At 40.2% G+C, this 23,211-nt stretch overlaps 1 protein-coding gene across 2 annotated transcripts in view; it reads right to left on the bottom strand.

The window, feature by feature from the left end:
- The window catches only part of samd12 (sterile alpha motif domain containing 12), a 122,941-nt gene that overhangs the window by 39,914 nt on the left and 59,816 nt on the right, over positions 1 to 23,211 (bottom strand). For both annotated transcript variants that reach the window (XM_043688986.1, XM_043688987.1), the window contains 2 exons: positions 15,722 to 15,857; positions 5,984 to 6,124 (listed from right to left, as the gene is read on the bottom strand). In XM_043688986.1, coding sequence (XP_043544921.1) covers positions 5,984 to 6,124; positions 15,722 to 15,857 — 277 coding nt within the window. The remainder of the gene's footprint in view (positions 1 to 5,983; positions 6,125 to 15,721; positions 15,858 to 23,211) is intronic.

The following is a 23,211-nucleotide window of genomic DNA, read 5'->3' as shown; positions in this document are numbered from 1 at the left end:
AGCCTATCCAACACTACCTCCTTATCCAACTGATCTTTGGCAAGGCTGTGGTAAACCTAAATAACAATGAAACATGGAGTGGAAAGTTACCAGTATTTATGCTTGTAACCGCTACCAGCCTGAAAGTGGATACCTTTGGATAGTTGAGGTTTGGCATTTCAATTAATCAGTCAACCAATATTCAACTAGAAGTAACCCAGAGGCTAATGGCTATTTTGCTGAGGTATGCAAGGTACTAACTGCCTGTAGAGATATTCTGCAGTAAACAATCAATCAATGCCTGTGGAAAAATAAAGGAATTCTATTAGCTTTAAGATCTTATGAAAGGAGTGTGCTGAAGTGTTGACTGTGTATGCACTAAAAACACAAGGCAGACCAGCAGAAATTACAGAAATGAAAATTAGGATTGAATGTTTGAACTGTTATTGAAGTCAGCCCAAGTGTAAACCACAAAAGTACACAAACACTATTTTGAAAACAATTTAATTATGAGTCTGATCAAATGTTTTGTAATTTTCAAATGTATGCATTGGATAATTCATTTGCATCAGGTTATTTGATCAGTAAACACCATGGGATACTTTCATAACCCTTTCTCTCCCAACAGTACAACGTCTTAACCAGTATTACTTGCTTAGAATGAACAAAAAAAAAGAAAGGAAGGATATTTCAAAACTCTTTATTCAAAATAAGTCATAGGAGAAACTTGAAATGTTGAAAAAGAATGTTTGTTACTCTGCAGCTGATTTAACAGCATACTTTACGGCTACACTTCAAAAGGACAATACACACTGACACCTTGCTATAGCTCAAAGTACAATTTTCATGCAAACAAAAAGCATCATGTTAACATCAAACAAGTCAAAAGCTGCTAAGCATGCAATTTCATATTCTACGAAGTCTTTTTTCATAACTCGACAACTGTATTTAACACAAAACTGCTGTTGATTCACTTTTCCCAACATACTTCAGATGTTAACTATTAGAAGAATATTGGCCTGGATTTTCCACTGGCCAAACCATTGCACTGGTACTCCATTGCAGATGGGAGTTGCACACAGGAACCCTGTGGAACTTCCATTGTACTATAATATGAAGGAATTGCCCAGGAAATGGAAGGCTACACTGGACCATTCCAGTATACTCTGGAATCTACCAAAAGCCACTATGTTAAGAAAATGGCGTCTTTGAAAGGGTCCGACAAAATTGAGTAATATAGTTACTCAAGAGAGGTCAGATTATTAAATATGTAGCCTAACTCCTGAGTAACTATGTAATAGATCCCATACTTGCCACACACACATCCAACAAGTCCTCCTTCAAAACATTTCAATCCACAATATCTGACCCAAAACTTCATAATGGACTCACCCTGTCCCCACCAATGTCAGACCCAACCCAAACACCTTCCCCATTTCCTTCCACTGGACCCAACTCTCCCTCCTCCACTGCCACTAGTCCAGAGTCTACCCCAACCACTTGGCCTCTGGATTGGACCTGAACCAACCTCTTGCTAATGGACCAAACAGCCATCCCCCTGTCACCCCACCCACCCTACAAAATCCAAACTCTACCCTCCCCACCTACCATACACACCCCGTCATGACCAGATTTCTCCAATCCACCCCAACATATCCTAAATACTTCATCACTTATCTCACCTGCTTGGAGTTACCCAAGTCCTTAGAATGCTTTTGAATCCCTCTAGGTAGACACATTATTCAGGACACCTTTTAACATGAGAATGCTGTTGCACACCAACCAACACATGGTCCTTGACAGAAGGTTTATCCGATTCCAGTGGCAAGGACAACTCAATGACTGGGGATCTCCTTACTGCTTCAGCCTTCATCTGCCATTGCACATGAATATCTTCCTCCTGAATCACTGTTTCGGACTTGTTTAGGATTGCACTTTGTCTGCTTCTTCCCCTCTGACCTTATCATGAGTGGCTTTGCCAGAGGGGTGCTGAGAATTCCTTATGGCATTGCTCTTAGGATAGGAAGGGGAAGAGGAAGGAATTTAGAAATTGGCGACTAATTTCACTGTTGAATGCAGACTACAAAATCCTGTCTAAGGTCATCGCCAACCAGGTCAGGTCAGGTCTGAGGTGGGATCATCGATTCACCCTGAGCAAATCGCTGCTGTACTAAGTAGGACGATCTCTTAGAGCCTCGAGCTCCTCAGAGATATAATTGCCTAAGAGCAGGAGAGAGGGCTACATGCCTGCTCATCTGCCTGGACCAGGAGAAGGCCTTTGACAGGAGAAGGATATTGCACACCTACACGTGAGCTGTGGTTTCCAAAATAGGCTTTGGGGAGAGAATCCGGAATTGAATCTGATTGCTGTACACCAACAGCAGTTGTGCAATCTCCATCAACAGGTGGGAATCAGAATGTTCCCGATCATATCGGGAATCAGGCAGGGCTGCCCACACTCTCCTGCCTGGTTTGTGCATTGTATTGAGCCTTTTGTGGAGTCTGTAAGGAAGGATGTGAGCCTGAGAGAGGTGACTTTTCAGAGAGAGGAGGCATGCAGGTCAAAGCCTCCCTGTACATAGGCGGCGTCACCAGTTTCTGCTTGGATCCGCTGTCAGTGCACAGACTCATGAGCATTTGTGATCAGTTTGAACTGGCCTCAGGAGCCAATGTAAATTGAAGAAAAAGTGAGGTTATGTTCGTTGGGAACTGGGCCGACCAATCTTTCATCCCCTTCACCATCAGGGCAGATTACTGGATGGTGCTGGCAATATTGTTTGGAGGGGCTGGGACATATACAAAATCTTGGGAGGAGTGCATCACCAAGGTGAAGTAGAAACTGGGCTGTTGGGATTACCGCTCCCTCTCCATTGTGGGTAAAAATCTAGTTGCTAAGTGTGAAGCACTCTCTCTGTCATTGTACATGGTGCAGGTCTGGCCCATTGCCAGAACCTGTACCGTTGCAGTGGGCGGCACGGTGGCACAGTGGTTAGCACTGCTGCCTCACAGCGCCAGAGACCCGGGTTCAATTCCCGCCTCAGGTGACTGACTGTGTGGAGTTTGCACATTCTCCCCGTGTCTGCATGGGTTTCCTCCGGATGCCCCAGTTTCCTCCCACAATCCAAAGATGTGCAGGTCAGGTGAATTGACCATGTTAAATTGCCTGTAGTGTTAGGTAATGTGTAAATATAGGGGTATGGGTGGGTTGTGCGTCGGTGTGGACTAGTTGGGCCGAAGGGCCTGTTTCCACGCTGTAATGTAATCTAAAAAAAATCTAATCTAATATTAAGTCACCTGAGCCATTTTCCACTTCACCTGGAAGTCTAAGATGGTCTGTAGCCACAGGGACATCATGTCAAAGTTCTGGATAAGTGCTGTGGGATGAATGAATGTACCCAACGCTGCCCTCATCCTGATGGCCACCTCAGTATGCAGCTGCATCAAGCTGTGCATAGACCCTTTGAATGCAAAGACTAAGTGTCACTTTATTCTGAGGTTTTACCTGTCCCCAGTGTTGCCAAGGATGGGACTAGCCTCATTGCTGCAGAACACTCCAAGTAGTTGGACCGTTCAGTATCACCTGTCCCTCTTAGAGAAATTTGCAAAGACAAACACCTTTGACAACAAGTCCATCTGGAAATTGTCAACACGCGGTGTCTTTCAGACTCTTCCAGAAAAGCAGAGGGTGGATCCTATCAAGTTGTTCCCTGAGCAGACTGCCAAAGTCATTTGGCACAATGCCTCATTACCAGAACTTTCCAATAAAACCAAGACATCACTTGGCTGGTGGTGAGAAGGGTACTAGCCAAGAGATTCTTCATGTACATCTGGATGCTCTGTGCCACCGCACACCGCCCTCGAAGCAGCTGCTGAGGGATGGGGTGGGGGTAGAGACTGGCATACTTCTCATTCTGAACTGTGTCTTTGCAAAGGAAGTCTGGAGAGAGATGCACTGATTTTTGTTGAGGTTTTTCCCGAACAGCTCTGTGACACAGTGCTCTGTGCTCTATGATCTGTTCCCAAAATGCATGCAGAGACAAACAAACATCGACTGCACCTGGAGATGCTTATCGGTCTGCCCAAAATTGGTCGGTTTTCCGGAGCAAGGAGTTGACCTGGACCAAGTGTTACAGACTGGCACATTTCAAGGTTCCAGGACGTGTCCAAAGATACGCAGGTTAGATGGATCGGCCAAGCTAAATTGCCCAAAATGCCCAGGGATGTATACGTTAGGTGGATTAGTTATGCGAAATGCAGAATTGCAGACAATAAAGGTTAAGGGGGATTGATTTGGGTGGGAAGCACTTTGGAAGGTTGGTGTGGACTTGCTAGGATGAATGGCCTGCTTCCACACTGCAGGGGATTCTATGATGCTGTGTGCTAAGGGACACATTAAAGCTTGGGGCAGATGCCACCAAGGCCCAGTGGGGAAAGACTAAGATCTTTGTTTCTGCCCAAGTTAAATGGATGTCTGTTCAGGTGTCAGACCCTTGCAGTGCCTTAAATGTACATAAATATAGACTTGTACAAGAAAGAAATGCCTTGGGTTTGTTTGTTGGTTAGAGTCAAACTCCAATGCTTGTTTATTTCTCCATATGCTACTGTACAGAATTGAACTGGTCTAATGATTATGTATGTATATAAAAATATTTTAAGAATAAAGTACATTATTGAAATAAAAGAAGTCACAATAGTATTTAGGAAATGCAATAGCCAATTTGCAAACAACAATCAGACAATGAGCTGATAATCTGGTCTTTTTTGTGATACTAGTTGAAGGTTAAACTTACAAAGCACATCATGGAAAGCTCCAATCCTCTTCTTTGTGCTATCATAAAAGGATCTTATACATTCACCAGACGTATAAGGACCTTGGTTTAACATCGCATCTGAAATTTGCAATCTCTGGCAGTGCAGCATTTGCTCAGGACTGCACTAGAAATGCTAGCTGTGATCTTTGTACTCAACTCCTGAAGTTGAATGTGAACCCAGACACAGGTGTGACTCAGAGATGACAATGCTGCTAACATTAATGTTAATTTGCAAATACAATCATTTTCACGTATTTTGCATCATTTAAAAAGTATCAAGGGAAATTCACAGAATTTCAATGTAAATCCGATAAAAATGGACAATAACCAAAAAGACAATAACCAAATAGTAGGGGGTAACATTTTTCAAAATAAACTCATGGGATGTGGACATGACTGCTGGGCCAGCATTTATTGCCCATCCTAAGTTGCCCTTGAGAAGGTGGTGGTGAGCTGGCTTCCTGAGCCCCTGCAGTCCATGTGCTGTGGATAAACCCACAATGCTCTAAGGCAGGGAGTTCCAGGAGTTTGACTCAACTTAAAAAGAGGTTGGTTTTAAAAAGAATCTTGAGGGAAGAGAAAGAAATAAAAAAAGGTCAAACTGTTGATAATCTACTCAATTAGATGGCTGAATGGAAGACCTACGATGATACCATGGAAAGAGAGGATGATCAAACTGCTGGAGAGGGAGGAATGTGGAATTTGCTGCTGAGGAGTGGGGGAGGGGAAAGTGGTCATAGAGCCAGATGAAGTTAGGGAGAGGAGATTTGCAAGGATTGAAACAGGCAGAGAAGAATTACAAAATTAAGCAAAAATGTTTCTATTCCTTACAGTTTTTTATTTCAGAAATTGTGTTTGTTGTTAAACACAAATTGGATATAAAGATCAAAATTATATCACATTTTACCAAAGGGCATAATTGTTGCCTCTTTTAATTTAATTTGTTTCTTTAATTAATGCAAATTGCAATGAAACTCATCTAGTCAGGGACTTAGATAAATATTTTTATTTAATCTTGACTTTAGAATAATTAAATGCACTACTTCAAAATTCTTAGTTTGATTTAAAACAATTTAACAATGGAGTTAAAATGATAGTTACTGATAAGGAGGAATGGCAGCTATTGATTTTTTAGAAGCCTTCAGTGTATATGGATTTGGCCCAATAGCTTTACCCAACACAGTAATCTGTACCTTGTGTAAGTAGCTGTAAATTGCGGACTTCCTCTCGGACTCTCAGGTGCAGAACCTGCTGAAGGACATGCTGTCGTTGAGTTTCTTGGACAATACCCATCCTTTCCAACTTCTTGTCTGTTAATCTTAGAAGCGCTCGACCTGAGAATACAAAAACATTTACTGCTTCTGATGAAAGGTTACTGCCTCGAAAACTTAAATACTGTTTCATTCTAAAAAGATGCTGTTAGAGCAAGTACATTTTTCCAGAATTTTCTGATTTTATTTCAGCATCTGTAGCCTTTAGTTTTGCAAATTTTACTTACGTTTTTGTAAATAAGCTGCAGCAGGAAAGTAAGTCAACTCTTTCTGTTGGGAGGAATAATCTCAGAACCATTACCTTTAACCTGATGAGCTGTCTTTTATGAGCTTTATTCACCGATAACCAACATGGCAGAGCTTCCCAAATCTGGGATGGGCATCCATGTGGGGTTACTGAATGACATTTATGAGTCATGACCTGAGGCTACAATGGCTTCAATAAAGCTCTGACTGGCTCCTAACAGCCATAGTCCTGCTCCAACAAGCTCCTGTTCTGACAGTACCTACCCCCTCACCATTTATTCTCAAATCTGCACCACCTCTTCCCTTCCCCTCTTCCCCCTCCCCTTCACTGCAAGGTCATATCAATTTTCAACCCTTGAAATGGGGCGTCATAGTGGAAGAAATTTTGGGAAAGACTCATAATTACATCCATTATAAATATACTATGCAAAACACAGTGGCCTTAGACATATGAGGTCTTCACTTCAATACATGATCACTAGACTTGTAGATTTATTATGTACATCTGCATGTATGCATATGTACTTATAATTCTTGCTCTTAGAATTGAGTGCTGGTCCAGTTTTATACAGGTGGCCAAATTGTCATCATCAGTTCAGAATGGGATAAACCCACTTAAGGAAAAGCACAGCAGGTCTATTTGGTGAAGTTATCTTCCAGCACAGGAGTCTGACATCGAGATCCAGTAAGGTTTCAAACATGGTAAGCACAATGTTCACATTCTGGAAACATACCTCACCTCAAAGTACACATCTTGATTCCACTCTTTACAATCAACATTTACATTTGTAACTTTCCTCATTAAGTTTTAGCCGAGTCAGTGCTTATCAAACATCATGCCTATGTGTGACCCTGTTTTAATGCCTCAGGCTTCCTGTGACTCCGCAGTGAAATTTTGGGAATGGGAAGGGAAGGCAGTGTTCAGAAAGTTGTTCACAGAGGGGAGTTGAGACTTGTTTAAAATCAGCTGGGTTTTCCCTAAAAAAAAATTCCCAACGTTTTGCATGCTGCGGTTGGAGCAACAATCAATCTTCAGAAAAAAGGCACATCCTCTGATCAAAAGAAACATTTAAAAAGATACTAAAACTCAGTCATAGCTCCATCACCATTGCAGTCTCTAAGCTTGCAACCCTAAAACCTTGCCCTGTGACCCCACTGGTGATAAGGACTCAGTTTGTGAAACCTGATCAATCAGCTGGTTTGGCATTAACTGTGGTGAGAGAAACAATGTTCACATTTCAGCTTGTGCTCTGTTACCATAACCTGAAACATGAACCCTGATTCTCTCTGCACAGATGCTACTCGACCTGGTGAATATGTCCATCTTGTGCTTTTGTTTTAGATTTTAGCATCCAAGATATTTTGCTTTTAATCAAATAGCTTTCTGCTTGGCTTGTAGTCAGAATGCAGCTACAATGTAAATGAATATCTGTCAGTAACTAGCATATTTATCACTTGACCATCAATGATCATTTTATGATTCGGAGAAGCCGGTGTTGGACTCGGGTATACAAAGTTAAAAATCACACAACACCAGGTTATAGTCCAACAGGTTTAATTGGAAGCACACTAGCTTTCGGAGTGACCCTCCTTCATCAATCACCTGATGAAGGAGCGTCGCTCCGAAAGCTAGTGTGCTTCCAATTAAACCTGTTGGACTATAACCTGGTGTTGTGTGATTTTTAACAATGATCATTTCACAAATCAAGGAGAATCAAATGACTCTCAACTAAAGTCTATTTATTTAATGGGTTTGTCTCTTTGTCTGGGGAGAATGTCCAGCTCATTCAACTGGACACAAAAGGAAAAGGATCTTAGTTTCAGCAATTTATGAATTTGAGCTGAATATTTGCTACAAAAATGACTAGTTTAAAAAGGTTAATAAAAATAAAATGCTGACAAATTCGGAAACCTGCAACAAAAACAGGTTACACAGTGCAAACACTCAGCAGATATTAATCAGAGAGCTCAGGGTGCTCTTGATGATAAAATGGAAATATTCACCAAAGCAATCACTTAATTTCCGATTGGTCACAACATAGAGGACACTGCACCACGAGTGGCAAAAGATTGCTAGTTTCAAAGGTAGACACTTATGATCAGAACTGTCTTAAATTCTTATTTGTCATAAATATTTTCACAATATTGCCCCTGTTAACATGAGACCAATTCTGCATGAGAATAGTTCAATGCTTCACATTAATTGAATTGTAATTACTATCCCAGAAGGATAGCAATTCTGACTTAATTCTTTTTGGCTCGGGTAGAAGTTCCTTTGATGTTCACAATTGATTTATTTAAGATCAATAAACACAAACAGTGAAATTGTGGAGACTACAAATTAGGCATTTTAAAGTCACGTCAGCGTTTTTATAACATAAATTTATTCAGTATTTTAAGGAACCATTCGGATAACCTCTTAAAGTACTACAGTACCTCTGCACTTAGCACCGAAGATTTATGAAAGAAAGAGAAACAAGTAAATGAAGGCAGCTGGATAAAATATTTCCCAAAGCAACTTCAGTTTTGAGGTTATGAAAATTTGGATATTTTTTAGTCTGTCATTTGCAAAAGAAGCAAACAAATGTTTTCTCTCTCTGGAAATGATTTATACTATTGAATGTCCTTGTGTTGTAATATCACAGATATGTCACTGGTTGTGTTCTGAAGAAAGGTATTTCATGATTGGAAATTACCAGTACCTTCAAATTCAAGTTAATACTGATCTTAACCCATTTGAAACCTAGTCACCTCCACAGAACTAAAAATCAATAGTAGAGTGAAAATGTATTTGGAGAAGAGAAACAGTGGACTTTCCAAGCGCCCAATTATTTGGGAGGAAGTGTCAAACTTCTAAAAATCAGAAAAAGACAACAATTAGGAAGATAAACCATCTGCTTATTCTATTCAATTAGGGAAGAAAGAGAATTTTAACATGTAAAGTGAGTGCATTGCATTTGGATGGGTAATACACCAGCATAAACAGTAGAAATTTGAAAGGCAGCTAAAGCTGAGCTGAAACATGACAGCATTCATGTTTAGCTGAGGTACATTTAGCTGATTGTGGAAACAGTATGATCATTGGACAAGAAATTTCATTATGGAGTTCTGTGAACTCAAAATGCACCAGTTAAAAAGGAGACGACATTCGTCTGCACTTTATGGAGGTTTTTAAGGTTGAGGGAATGTTCATTGCCTGTTCAGCCAATGAGGGAGTCACTGACTAGACCTGCACTTACTGTCTATCCCTAGTTTACCATGAGAAAGTGATGAAGAACTGCTTTCTTAAACCGTTGCAGTCCTTGGAATGCTGGTACATCCCCAGCTCTGGTTAGGAAGGAAGTTCCAGGATGTTAGTTCAACTACAGTGAAGAAATGACAAGGTAATTCCAAGCCAGGATAATGTACGAGAGCAACATATATTTGGCAGTTTTTTCGTGCAAGCTCTGCATTTGTCCTTCTGGAGGTAGCAGCTTTGAAGGTGCTGCTGAAGGAGCCGAGGTGAGTTGCTGCAGTGCATTCTGTCATTGGTACACACTGCCATCACTGTGTGTTTGGGGGTGAATGTTGAAGCCAGTGAATATGGTGTCAATTAAGCAGGCTGCTGTGTCTTGGATGGTATCAAGCTTGTTGAGTGTTGATGGAGCTGAATTCACTCACTCATCTGCCTGACTTGTGCCATTGTACATGATTGGCATGGACAGACAAGTTACTCACTGCAGAATTCCCAACCACTAACCTGTCACCACCATTATATTATACATGCTGGTTCAGTTCAATTTATTTCTTATTTTAAGCTTACATTCTGTTTGCTTTTTAAAATGTAGATTGATGCTTTCTTACATCCAGTTGTTTACTGGTGAGTCTACTCTTTCCTTCTTCCATCACGTTCACTTAAAGTCATGTAGGCTCAGTGCTTAGTGGTTCCGATCAGCATAGAAGCTTTGAGAAGGTGAAGACAGTTAAGTAGATCACAGTAAGGTGGGGGAGGTGAGAGGACATGTACCAAAGTTTAGAAAAAAGACATCTAGAAGTGACATTGTGCTGTGGTTGCACAATACAGACTCGAGTGGAAAGAAACAGAGCTAGGCACATCGGTGGCACCTACCCCATGAAAGGTTTGACTGAGGCTCAACTTCAATCTATCTGAAGAGCTGATTACCACCTCAGGTGGTCGCAAACACTTGTGGCTTCCTTCAGGAAGAGCTGCCTCCTCGATGAAGCAAATGGCCATTCAGTACCCACTGTCCTCAGTTTGTTTTACTCTGGCCCCTTCCAACACACCAGCACAGATAGAGGGTCTCTCAATTGGTGGCATGTAAATATAAAAGGCAGGTCACTGGTTCTTTGCCAGAACATTGGCTTATGTCAACATCTTCAGTGACAGCAAGAAAATGGTCAATTGCATTCCCCTCTAGCCCGTCCAAGGTGCCATCGACTGCACAGATTTAGCAATGAGGAACACTTGACAGTGACTCTTCTTCATTGAATTTCCGAAAGGTTAACTCTTTTTGTCCACAAAGACTGCCAGACAGGCTGATCTTATCTAGCACTTTCTGTTCTTGTTTCAGATAAGGAAATTAGTTTCCTTCCCAAAAGGACATTTGTAACCCAGCTGGTTTTTCCTAGAATTGATAATGGTTTCATGGTTATAATTAAACTCCTAATTCCATATATTGATTGAATTCAAATTTCACCATTTGACATGGCAGGATTTGAACCGGGGTCCCAAGAACATTACCTGGGTCTCTCTGGGTTAATAGTCTCGTGATAACAGCAGTAGGCCATCACTTGCCCTTATAGTATTACACTAAATATTTGTACAGCCTTTTCTAGCATCATGCTTAACCTTGGTCTGGACAATATTTGACAGAGGTCAAAAACATTGCAAAAACATCCAAATCTAATCTATAACATTGCAATAGCTATGCGTCTGATTATACAAATTTTAATTTTGACATGCAATATATTTAAAATAAAATCTGCTATTAGTTATTCTCAGAGTGGAACAATTTCCTGAGAATAGCAACAACCTAGAATTAATTTAAATAATTCATTTTCTCACTTGCAAAGGCAAAGGGAAGCACAAATGAAAGTGGTATCATTCTTCATTTTAGTTAATGGCTTTGACAAACCACGTTTGTTCCAATAACAGTACATGGTACAGAAATGCAATTAAGACAAGTCAGCACAATTTATTCCCAACAGTTAGTCACTCCAAACATTTCCCTAGCAACTTTTGAAACGCATTATTTCTTAGCTTTCATCTTTACCCGTGAAAGAACAAGAGATTCACTTCACTTCAAAGAAGGGGAATTCAGCTTGAATGCAAATATTCCATGAAACACCTTTGCAGCACAGTTTTCTTTCTTGGCTCAGACATTAAGAATCAATACAGATAACAGCATCTAGGAGCCAAAGTTCAAAAGTAGAGAGCTTGTTCTGGGAGTGATGTGTCAGGCATCTGGTCAATATTGCCCACACGGCACAGCTGACTGACAGAGCCAAGTGAGTCAATGCTGGCCTGAGAGAGCACACTGATATTAGAGTCAAGATTAGAGTGGTGCTGGAAAAGCACAGCAGGTCAGGCAGCATACGAGGAGCAGGGGAAAAGAAACACCATTTCGGGCAAAAGCCCTTCATCAGGAATCACTGATATTAGAGTGCCTATCCTGCCAGTGGGATTTTGAGGAGCATCACAGCTCATATTTTTCTAGTGACTGAAGATTTGCTGTACTGGTTCATGTCTCTGATGCTCTTGGTAGGACAGGCAACACTGTTGCCTAATAGATCATGAGTCTGGGGCTAGGTTTGAGGTTCTTCTCATACTGTTCTTCATATGACCAAAGGTTGTGCTGGCACACTGGAGGCAATGTTGAATTTCATAAATCTTTGTCCTTGCTGAAAAAGAAGCTCCCAAGGTAGGAGAATTGATCCACATGGGAATGTAGTTCACTGTGGTTTGTGATAGTCAAGGGATAGTGTTGCATGGTAGGAGCAGCCTGATAGTGTCTTCCAGATGCTTAGTAGAAGACTCATTCTCTCATTCGCTTCCATGAACGGTCAATGATAGCTTGATGCTCAGCCTCAGATTGACTGTGTGTACATGTAAGCATCATTTGCAGACTTAAGCTCAATGACAGGGGTTGAGTGGTCTTGATTCTGGACTGAAGACAATGTAAACAGAGCAGACTTATTCATCTTGTTTCCAGCTGGAAGCTTCATTGATATTCGGAGTGTTGCAGTGAGGAATTTGGAGTTGGCATTGATGCATTGACATATCCTTGCTTAACACCCCTTTGCACAAGCATTTGGTCTGTGTTGAATTAAGGATAACATGTTCTTGTATAGCAGGCAGATAATTGTGATGACTCTTTACAGTCAACCAAATAGGAGGTAGACTCTCTATAGTCCCTCCCAATTGACTTCATGAGATAAAGATGGCCCCATATCTGCTATTCTCTGCACTGTTCTTGGTTTTGTCTAGCTGTGAAGATTACATGCGCTCAGTCTCTTGATGACAGAACCTAAATTGTGACCCTTCTTGTAGATCTTCATTGCCATGCCTCCTGGTGGTTGATCGACATTTTTCACTTCTCCACTTCCAAGCCACAAAACCAATCCTGATTAACTAAGAAGTGAGATATCTTCTTTCCCAGGATGGTATCTTAGAATGAGGCATCAACCCAGTGAAGCCACATACAGTTACCTGTGGACGAAATGCTAAAAGTAACCGGACATGAAACAGAGCCAACAAATATCTAACTCTTTCCAGTCAAGAATGGTGAAGAATATCCAGGAAACTAATATGATGAGGAGACCCCACAGGTGCAATCTCAGTCACAAAGGAATCTGAATGAGGGCAAATTACAAGATTGAAGCTTTTTTTTCCAATATTCTTCAGCCAAAAATGTGAAATCTGTTAATCCAATTGGTCTCTTCCAATGTTCCCATCAACACAGAGCCCATTGGGTCAGGGAAACAAGTGCCTTCACAATAAAACAGCCTGATACTTCTAACAAAGGTTCATTGGACATGAAATGTTAACTCTGTTTTCTCTCCACAGATGCTGCCAGACCCGAGTTTGCCCAGCATCCTTGGTTCTTTATTGTTATTATCCTGATTTCAGATGCTTTCAAAACGGGTTTACTCTCAATCCTATGCAAGAGGAACTTATGTTAACTCGCTCTCTTTATAATTAAAATAATCTTAGTTGAGAGACTTTCTACAAAGAAATTTTAAAACATTTTCCTACTTTACAATGGTCCTTTACAACCATCATCTGGGTATTTAAGTAATAAAACTTCAAGTTGAATATTGTTACTTAACTAAGTTCTTGAAGATTATTTAAAAAGTGCATCTTGGAAGTTTTAAATAGGCAACAGTTAATATTTTTCCAATAGAAGTGATTAGGAACTCCAGCCTGGGTCGGCCTGAAAATGTGGCAGTGGCATAAGAAGTTGGAAAAAGGTGGAGAAAAGCAGGAATGTGAGTGGCTTGTTCCATATGGCTATCATGGACATGATGAGCCAAATGGTCTCCTTTGTGCTGTAACCATTCTATGGCTCAGTGGTAGGCTTGATGGACAAGATGAATTAGGAGAAGGCTTGAGGGAGAGTGGAAATTTGGGTGAGATGTCAAATGAGGCCAAAAAGTCGCATTGGCAAGTGCTAGACGCTGAGAAGAGATTCTTGCTAGTGAGCAGCGAGAGGCTTATTGGCATGGATCATTACTTAGTATTACCCTCACTAACATTAATTTACCAATTTCCCATCAGCTGGATAGAAACTAAATGTGGAAATTCTTGACATAATAATCAGAGTGGTTGGCTGTGAATTCTAGGTCACCACTTGCTCCTCCAGGCATCTTAGACATCTGGCACCAACATCTCAGGGTACACTCTATGGGCAGTAAGCGCATGCATCCCATGTCCACAGATATTGGCACTGGACATGTACCAACCTTAATGCATCATCATGGCACATTTCCACCTACTTACAGTAGTGTTACACATCAACACTACACTTTGGGATGCACCAACACCCATCATTGAAATGTTGTTGCAAGGACTCTGTACGCAAAGATGTTGATAGGCAAGAGAATCAAATGTTAAATCTGAGATAGTTGGGAATGCGACTTTCAAAACACCAACAGATTAGCCACAATTATATTGAATGGCAAAGTACTAACAAAGAGCCAAATAGCTGTTAACTCATATGTTTGTATCTATGTCTTGATAATGGATTATTCACAGAATGCAACCTTATAGATATCACCTCCCACCTACCCACAACACAGTGTTCTAGCAGACTGTCCTTACTCCCAAATTACAAACTCTGGAAAAAGTAGGACTTGAACTCAGGTCTCCTGGTTCAGACATAAGGACACCGCCACTGCACCACAAGAGCCTAGTTAAGCTTTCCAAGTTACTTTGCTCAACCTGCTCTGATATGGTAACACACAGGAGCGGGTGGGACGTGAACCCAGATCTTCTGGCCAAGACTCTATCACTGCACTACGAGAGATGTAATAATATGAATTGTTTTCTAAAGAACCTGTTCAGATTTGTTATTATAAAACGCTGGAGCAAATAGGACCTGACTCTAACTTTGCCACTTTGCACTTTGGAACACTTCTTTAAGGGCTCTTGTGGCAAAGTTTATAGTGCGTTTTTTTAAATGAACTATCAGTCTCGGACAGCACCAAAGCCTTTTCAGTAGTAAATCAGATATTTTCTAATCAACCTGCCCAGAGATGTTATTATAGTTTGGATCTGGTGGGATTTGAACCCGGGCCTGCTGGCTCATATGTACAGACACTATCATTGCACCACAAAAGCCCTAATAAAAGTGTTCCAAGTTCTTAATTCAATCGTGTCCTTAACATGTGGAAGTTAATATGATGAACCCAGGATTAACATCGGTCAAAAGGGAATTTCACTTCAGGATATTTTAAAGAATTATTCATTAGTAATTACTGTCAAACGTTTAAACAACAAAAGTTGGTTCGTCCAACGGCTACCAAAGTAGCGAAGTATGAATTCAGAATAGATCCAGCATGGTGAGATGAAGCACAATGCAGAGAGCCAGAGTGGCAGAATTGGAGGCTCCAGTTGATCCTCAGTCAGAGCACATCATTTAAAGTCACAATGAATGCAGAGAGCTTGGGGTTGGGGAAAGAAATAGAACAACAGCATCAGCTTCTGCTGTAGCCACAAGTGAAAAAGGTGCAATTAGCAATTGACCCCACTGCACAATTGTTGCACAGCTAATTGGGAACTAGAATGGTGAGCTGGGAGGAATAAAATCTGAAAAGATCACATTTCCTTGACTACTAAGCATTTTTAATGGCATTTTGACATCTTCGCCCAACCCCAACATCTCCCTCCTCCACATTTGTTAATTTTTACACTACCTGTTATATCATGCTGTTTGAAGGACTCACTGTAGGTCTGATATTGATTGGGACAGTGTTTCTTTAACCATTTACAAACATCCTGCTGGGTCCATAAAGCCACTGGTTTACTTAGTTTTACTTGCCCAGGGTTTGCCTGCAAAAGAATACAAATTCCATAAACATTTGGATTAGAGCAAACAATCTGTACTGTTTCTGATAACTGAGCCTTTTCTCAATAAAACATTCACACAAGTCAAATTGTGTGTGTCTTTTTTTTAAAAAAAAAGTGCCTCCTACATTAACATAGTAGCTTCCACCTGCATATGGCTGTTTTTTTAAACTATTCTTTCCAAATCTAATTAAAGGATGAAGAAAAATATGCTGACACTGGACTGTAGCGACGGCTAAAATAAAAAGATTAATTTAAAAGGAATGTATTCACTGCACTAAAAGTATGAATTTCTCAAAAATCAATAACAGATACTGCAACATTATTTTCCAGCGTATAAAACCAATATGCAGAGCTGCCAGCTCTAATCACCTCCAGGTTATTGTATGCATGAATTTATAATAACTAAGTAGATACAGTCTTGGCTAGACAGTTTGCAACATGAAACAATTCCTTCCCACTAATTTAGTGAAGCATTTGAGAATTAGATAAGCAAGCTGTCATCTAATGCTGGAATTTCAGAGACTGTCTCATTATATGGTGAGTTGCGTCATTTACTTATTATTATTGATCTAGAGTCTGAAAAATTAGTATAAAACATTGGAATGTGAAGCTATTTCTGAGGTCTTTCATTGACATTGAATCATTAAGACATACACAGTTCTATAAGACATAATCCTGTTTTCCTGCGGGTCCCAAAGTAAAGTATGGCTGTGGTTTTACTTACACTACTTCCCACCTCCAGTAGCTTCTGACAAAAAAGAACTCCATAAATAATTCTTCCACAATTTGCACACGCCCATTGAGCCTACTATTTCGGTGGTGTGGTTTGATTAGTAGGAGACGCAGTGGCACAGTGGTAATGTCATTGGACTAGTAATCCAGAAACCCATGTTAATTTTGGGAGGAACACTGGCTTGATTCCCGGCATGACTGATTGTGAAATTTGAATTCAATGAAAATATGGAATAGAACGCTAGCCTCATGGCAACCACGTCAATTGTTGGTAAAAAAAAACTAGTTCGCTCATGTCCTTTAAACGTAGGAAACCTGCTGTCTTTCCCTAGTCCAGCCTATGTGTGACTTCATTGTATATACCAGAGCGAACAGGATCCACATCAAAATAACTCTACATCTTAACAGAATAGTGTACAGGGCAGCAAAGCAAATAGAAATACTGGAAATATCTTGTGGCTTTGTCAGCCTTCAGAGAAAATACCAGTTATGCTTAAAGTGTTGATCCTGTGGCAGAGTTGCTCGAGTCAGTTTCCAAAACACCACCTAATTGTTTGGTCTGCTGTGGTAATTTCAGCATCTTCAATCGTATTTTCAGATTTCAAGCATTTACTCAGCTGGTAAGGCAACTGAGCAGATGGACCAGATTCGATGCCTGTTCTGTGTTGAATCAATGATCTCATCTGCTGCAGCACTGGAATGTTATAACTGACCTTAAGGACAAAGTGAACACATTAAGTATTCCTGCTCCTTATTATTGCATTTGCTAGATTATGAGAAAACTTGGATCATAAGACACAACAAAAGTTTAGAAAGAAACAGAGAAGAAAGTATTCTGTCCACATAGGTATTTAATACTAATATTTACCATCACAGAATAAATTGAATGCATCAAGTCTTATGAATTATAAAAGCTTAAAAGTTTCTCAATGTTGTTACACTCATCATTATTGGTATTTGCAACTGTCACTTTAAATAATAGATCATCTTCGCTGCCATCCAGGGCCCTGCCGATATCACATTTCTTAAATGACTTCATAATGCTCTTTCGTTTTATGAATAGTCACAAATTGCTCATCCACTCATGAAATGACGTAGCCCTGCATTTATCCTGTTGGTGCCAAGTCATGACTTTAGGCCTTCATCCATGTGCCATACTTCAAAGGCATAGTTTGTTTACATGGCTCATTTATTAAGCTGTGCTTGGCTACTAAGGCCATCTGGAATCTAGCTGGTCTTCAAAATCTACAACTTTTTTTTGTGGTCTCTGTTGGGTGTGTGCCGAGAACAGGTAACTACTAATACAACTTAGTATTTTAGAAGCACCTGCATGCTCAACCACCAATTCTCCAGACACAACTCATCCTTTCTTCATTCACTCATCCCTTAGAACAAACGTCAACAAGAATTACTTGTGGAATGTCAACATTTGGTGCTGTTTTTCCTTCTCAGATCAGAAACAGTGGCAGCCTTTTTGCTGACTTAATAAGTCAAAATGACAGTGCAGTGGCTCTTCTCCTGGTCAGATGTTTTTAAATGGTGCTAGAAGCAAGAGAGAGTCAACACTCTCATTTGACAGAACAAAAAAGTTAGGGGAATTTTATCATTATTGAGAACTGTCCAACTCTAATTAATGTTCTTCCTTCCTTGCATTAATCACAAATCCATGAAATTCAATTTGCTTTGTGTTCAGTTCAAATCTTCTCCTATCCCAATTTCAGTACACATGCTTAGCCTGCGTCTGTTCATAAAGTTGCACCACTAAGGTACTGCCTTGCCTAAATAGGCATCGTTACCTGCTACTGCTCATCTGATTTTGGTCGATAGAGAAATTCTATTCCTCCTGTAATCTGGAGTCCAATTTTTCACCTCTTCTTCCAGTTGTAACTACCTTGCGGGTCAATGAAAAGTCTGCTTCCTCTTTTTCAAATGTTCACTTAATCTAGTTCTATATCTTTTTTTTCAGTTGAAGGAAGATCAAGATATCTTTCTGCTGCTCTGTTTCCATGCGCTTCCTTCTCATTACCTTATCAACTGCAGTTTGAATCTTACTTGTTTAGTCATTCAAATCAGTTTTAGTTTTCGTTTTAGTTTTAAAAGCTGTAATGCCAACATGGTCTGTAACTCCTTAACACATGCTAATGACCAGTGCAATGTGGTAACTTGTGGACTTAAATAACTGCATCTAATGATCTGACAAATATGGTCCTGTCTCCAAGCTTCTGCTGGGAAGTGAACAAGTCCAAATGTTAGAAGATGAACACATCAGACCCACAAGACCATTCAGTTGCTAGAGTGCAGATCCTCATTGATGAGCAATGGATTTTTGTTTTGGTGAGGTACTATTGAGTATTAGGGAATGCCTGTCAACTGGAGAAATGAGGGAGCTAGGAGCTAATTTCATTTTGCAAACAAACAGCTGCAATGAAGTAGCGCATCATAGAATAATTTTATACTTGGCTGGACAAAAACGGCACTTAACGCAAAGACATTTTTGCAGCTACTGCTAATAATTGATCATAGTGAGAACAGAGTGTGTCAGAATGCCACCCAATGGATGGATTTGGAAAATAAAATTCTTGTTACTTATCAACCAGGTCTAGACATCATTATCATGGTGTGTTTGTATTCGTATCATTAAAATACACGAGACCAGAAGAACATTCTATCGATTACAAGCTGCCTCCCTCCCTTGCAGATGAATCAGTCCTTCCCCATATCAAACACACTGCTTGGAGAAAACAGAGAGGCTGGCAAGAGCAAAGAATCTTACTCTGTGTGAGGCTATATCAATGTCCTTGACCTGAAGTGGCTAAGTAGCATCACTACTGAAGGACCCAATAGCCATATCGTGCAGGGTGAGGGAACCAACTGCTTAACCTTGTCCTCAGCAGTCTGTCACAGACATATCTATCCATGACAGATTGGTAGGAGTGACCACTGCAGATATCTTCACAGTAAGGATATCCTCCATACTATAGTGGTACCACCACCATTGCCAAATGGGATAGATTCATAACTGATCTTGTCACTCAAAATTGGGGTCACTCAAAATTGGGGTCCAAGATGTGCTGTGGGGTATCAACAGGAGCAGAATGTATCCAACCACATTCTGTAACCTCACAGTGCAGCAAATCCCTCACTGCACAAGCATCACCAAACCAAGCCATCACATCTGGTTTAATGCTGGAGGACATGTCAGGGGCAGCACTAGGCATACCCAAAAATGAATGAACCCACAACACAGCTATATGCATATGCCAAAGAGTGTAAGCAGCAGGTGATACAGAGAATGCCAAGCGAGGTTATAATCAATGGATCAGATCTAAGCTCTGTGAATGGTGCAGGTCAATTAAACACCTAACAATAATGAGAGGCCTAGCACATTAGTGCAAATGAAAAGCTCAAGCATTTACAACCATCTTCAGCTATAAGTAGGGACTGCATAGTCAACTTTGACTTCCTCTCGAGGTCCCCAGTTTTCAACGACTTTGCTTCACTCCACTTAAGTCAAGAATTGGTTGAAAGCCACTGGCTACTGAAGACTATGGGTCCTGACAACATCCTAGCAATAGTATTGAAGGTGTGTGATAGAGTCATACAGCACAGAAACAAACCCTTCAGTCCAACTCATCCATGCCGACAAAGATTCCCAAACTAAATAAGTCCCTCATATGCTTGTGTTTTTGCCCATATTCCTTTAAACCCATTCCATTCATGGATCTATCCAAATACTTTTAAATATTGCAAAAGTACCTGCATCTGCTACTTTCTCTATCAATTCATTCCACATACGAACTGCCTGTGAAAAAGATGCCCCTTAGGTCCCTAATAAATCTTTCTCTACTCACCTTAAAAAATGTGCCCCCTCCCCTGGTTTTTAACTTCCATCCGAGGGAAAAAAAACTTTGCTATTCTCCTTACCTATGCCCCTTATGATTTTATAAACCTGTATAATGTCATCCCTCAACCTCCTATGTTCCACAGAAAAAAGGTCCCAGCCTATCCAGCCTCTCCTGATAACCTGAACCCTCCAGTCCTGGCAACATCCTGGTAAATCTTTTCTGCACCCTCTCCAATTTAATCATATCCTTCTAGACTAGGGCGAACAGAACTGTACACAGTATTCCAAAAGAGGCCTCATCCTGTAGAACCTTAATATGACAACCCAACTCCTATACTCAATGGTCTGAGCAATGAAAGTAAGCATGTTAACTGCCTTTTTAACCACCCTGTCTACCCGTGTTGCAACTTTCAAAGGCTACATACCTGAACCTCTTGGTAACTGTTTGACAACAGTATTCAGGCCCTACCATTAATTGTACAAGTCCATGTTTGAATGCCTCACATTTATCCAAATTAAACCCATCTGCCATTCCTTGGCCCATTGGCCCAGTTGGACAAGTTTCATTGTAATCTTAGGTGACCTTCTTCACAGTTCCAGAACAAGCTGTACCCCTAACCACCACCACTGCAAACACAGACATCTGACAAAAAAGGTAAAATTACCTTGATATATCATGTCCATAAAATGGAGTGTAATTCAGCCAATCAGCACCACATCAGTCCACTCTCAATCTCAGCCATGTGATGAATGGTGCAGTAAACCATGGCACTTACATAGCAATACACTGCTCACTCACACTCAGTTTGGGTTCCACAAGAGCTACTTTCTTCTTGACATTACTACAGGGTCTGTCCAAAGATGGATGGGAAGTGCGAATTACTGCCCTTGACGTCAAGGTAGCATTCAACCTAGTACGGCATCAAGGAGTCTTTGCAAATATGAAATCAATGGGAATTGGGGGAAAATCTCTCTACCAGCCCAGGTTGTACTCAGCACAAAGGATTAGTATTCAACAACATCAACCATCATAGCCACAGGATATTATCCTGAAGAGGTCCTGTAATAATGTTCAAGAGCCAACTATCTTCAGATATCTCATGAATAAACTTGGCTCCATCAGAATAGGGGATGAAATTCACTTGTTTATTCTTGCAATCATCATTGAACAAACATCATTGGTAACACAATCCTTCTCCATTTATTTTGTTTTTGCACAATTAAATGTTGCATTGGGCCTGAGAATAATACAAGGGTGCTTTTTACTTCACTGCTTGTGCCAAGTAATTCCTCTCTGCAAGTAACCGAAGCTTAGTGCATTCTGCAGTACTGATCCTTTTTTTTCTCTCATGAACAGGAACATGACTAATCAATATAATAAATTTACCAGACTGCAACATGTTTTTGAAGAGATTTTAAGAAATAGAATGTACAATCATTGTAAAGTGAGTAATACATTTGGAATGAGGGGAGACGATACATGCCGGCAATGTCTTTTTGAACAATCAGGAAATATACACTCAGTATGCTTGAAAGTAGACCTGCAGATACTGGACAATTTCTATTACATAAACAACGGGCAAACTGTGTGAAAGCATCACCAGTTTATTTCTTCTTCATTTACATATTAGTATAATTGGCACCTTATGATTGGCTGAACTGTTTGTACCATTTGAGGGGAGGAGCTACCTTGCAGTAATTTAGTTTTTATCACAATATTATACACAGCCAATACAATTCAGTTTTAATGAGCATCAAAGAAAGGAGGGTTGATAACTTAATTATAGTTTGTATTAGGTTTATGAATGAATATTATTGTCAAGTATGTTGTAATGGATTGTTAACTAAAAAATGTAAATTACCTAAAAGTAAGAGCTCTAAATGTCTGACTTGCCTATAAATCAAGAATTTTTTAAAGAAAACAAAATGTCTAAGTTGCGCTGTTTTGATGCCACAGTAATTATTACATCTACCAATTCTGTATGTGTGTGAGGCTGCATTTCATGGTCATCATTGAAGCAATGGTGCTCACTGCTGACATCTCAATTCTGCCCACAAAGACCTAGCGATCTCTGTGGTATGAATTTCCCCTTTCCCAACAATAATTTTAACTTGGGGCCTAGTCAAGAAACAGGATTGCTGTCTGAGTAAGCAGTTAATTATGCTGAAAATATCATCATGTGCTGTAAACTAGGAAGTAAAATACACTGACTATTTATTTTTCCCTGAGATTTGTTGAAACAGTAAATAGAAGGTTTGAAATATGTACGTTAGAAATTTAACAATACTATTATTAAACAATATAATTTAGGTAGAAATTTATAACAGTAATGAAGCAGTAACTGTGCCAATATACAGGAACATCTAAACAACATTTAGGTTTATGCTGATAAGAAACAAGTAACATTCGCAACACACAAGTGAAAGACAATGACTATTTCCAACAAGAGAGATGAGTAAAGGATTAAATCAGAAAACCCCAACCCATTTTGGTCTCTTGCGATTATCTACAATTCGTTTAGACACTCTTCTACTTATTAGTCTTTTAAACTCCAGTGAGTATAAACCCAACATGGTGAAAACAATGACTGCAGATGCTGGAAACCAGATTCTGGATCAGTGGTGCTGGAAGAACACAGCAATTCAGGCAGCATCCGAGGACAGGCAAAATCGACGTTTCGGGCAAAAGCCCTTCATCAGGAATAAAGGCAGAGAGCCTGAAGCGTGGAGAGATAAGCTAGAGGAGGGTGGGAGTGGGGA

The sequence above is a fragment of the Chiloscyllium plagiosum genome, chromosome 4 (assembly GCF_004010195.1).
Source record: "Chiloscyllium plagiosum isolate BGI_BamShark_2017 chromosome 4, ASM401019v2, whole genome shotgun sequence".
Taxonomy (NCBI): domain Eukaryota; kingdom Metazoa; phylum Chordata; class Chondrichthyes; order Orectolobiformes; family Hemiscylliidae; genus Chiloscyllium; species Chiloscyllium plagiosum.
Note: the sequence above shows the minus strand (reverse complement) of the source record. Positions and strands in the feature narration are given on the sequence as shown.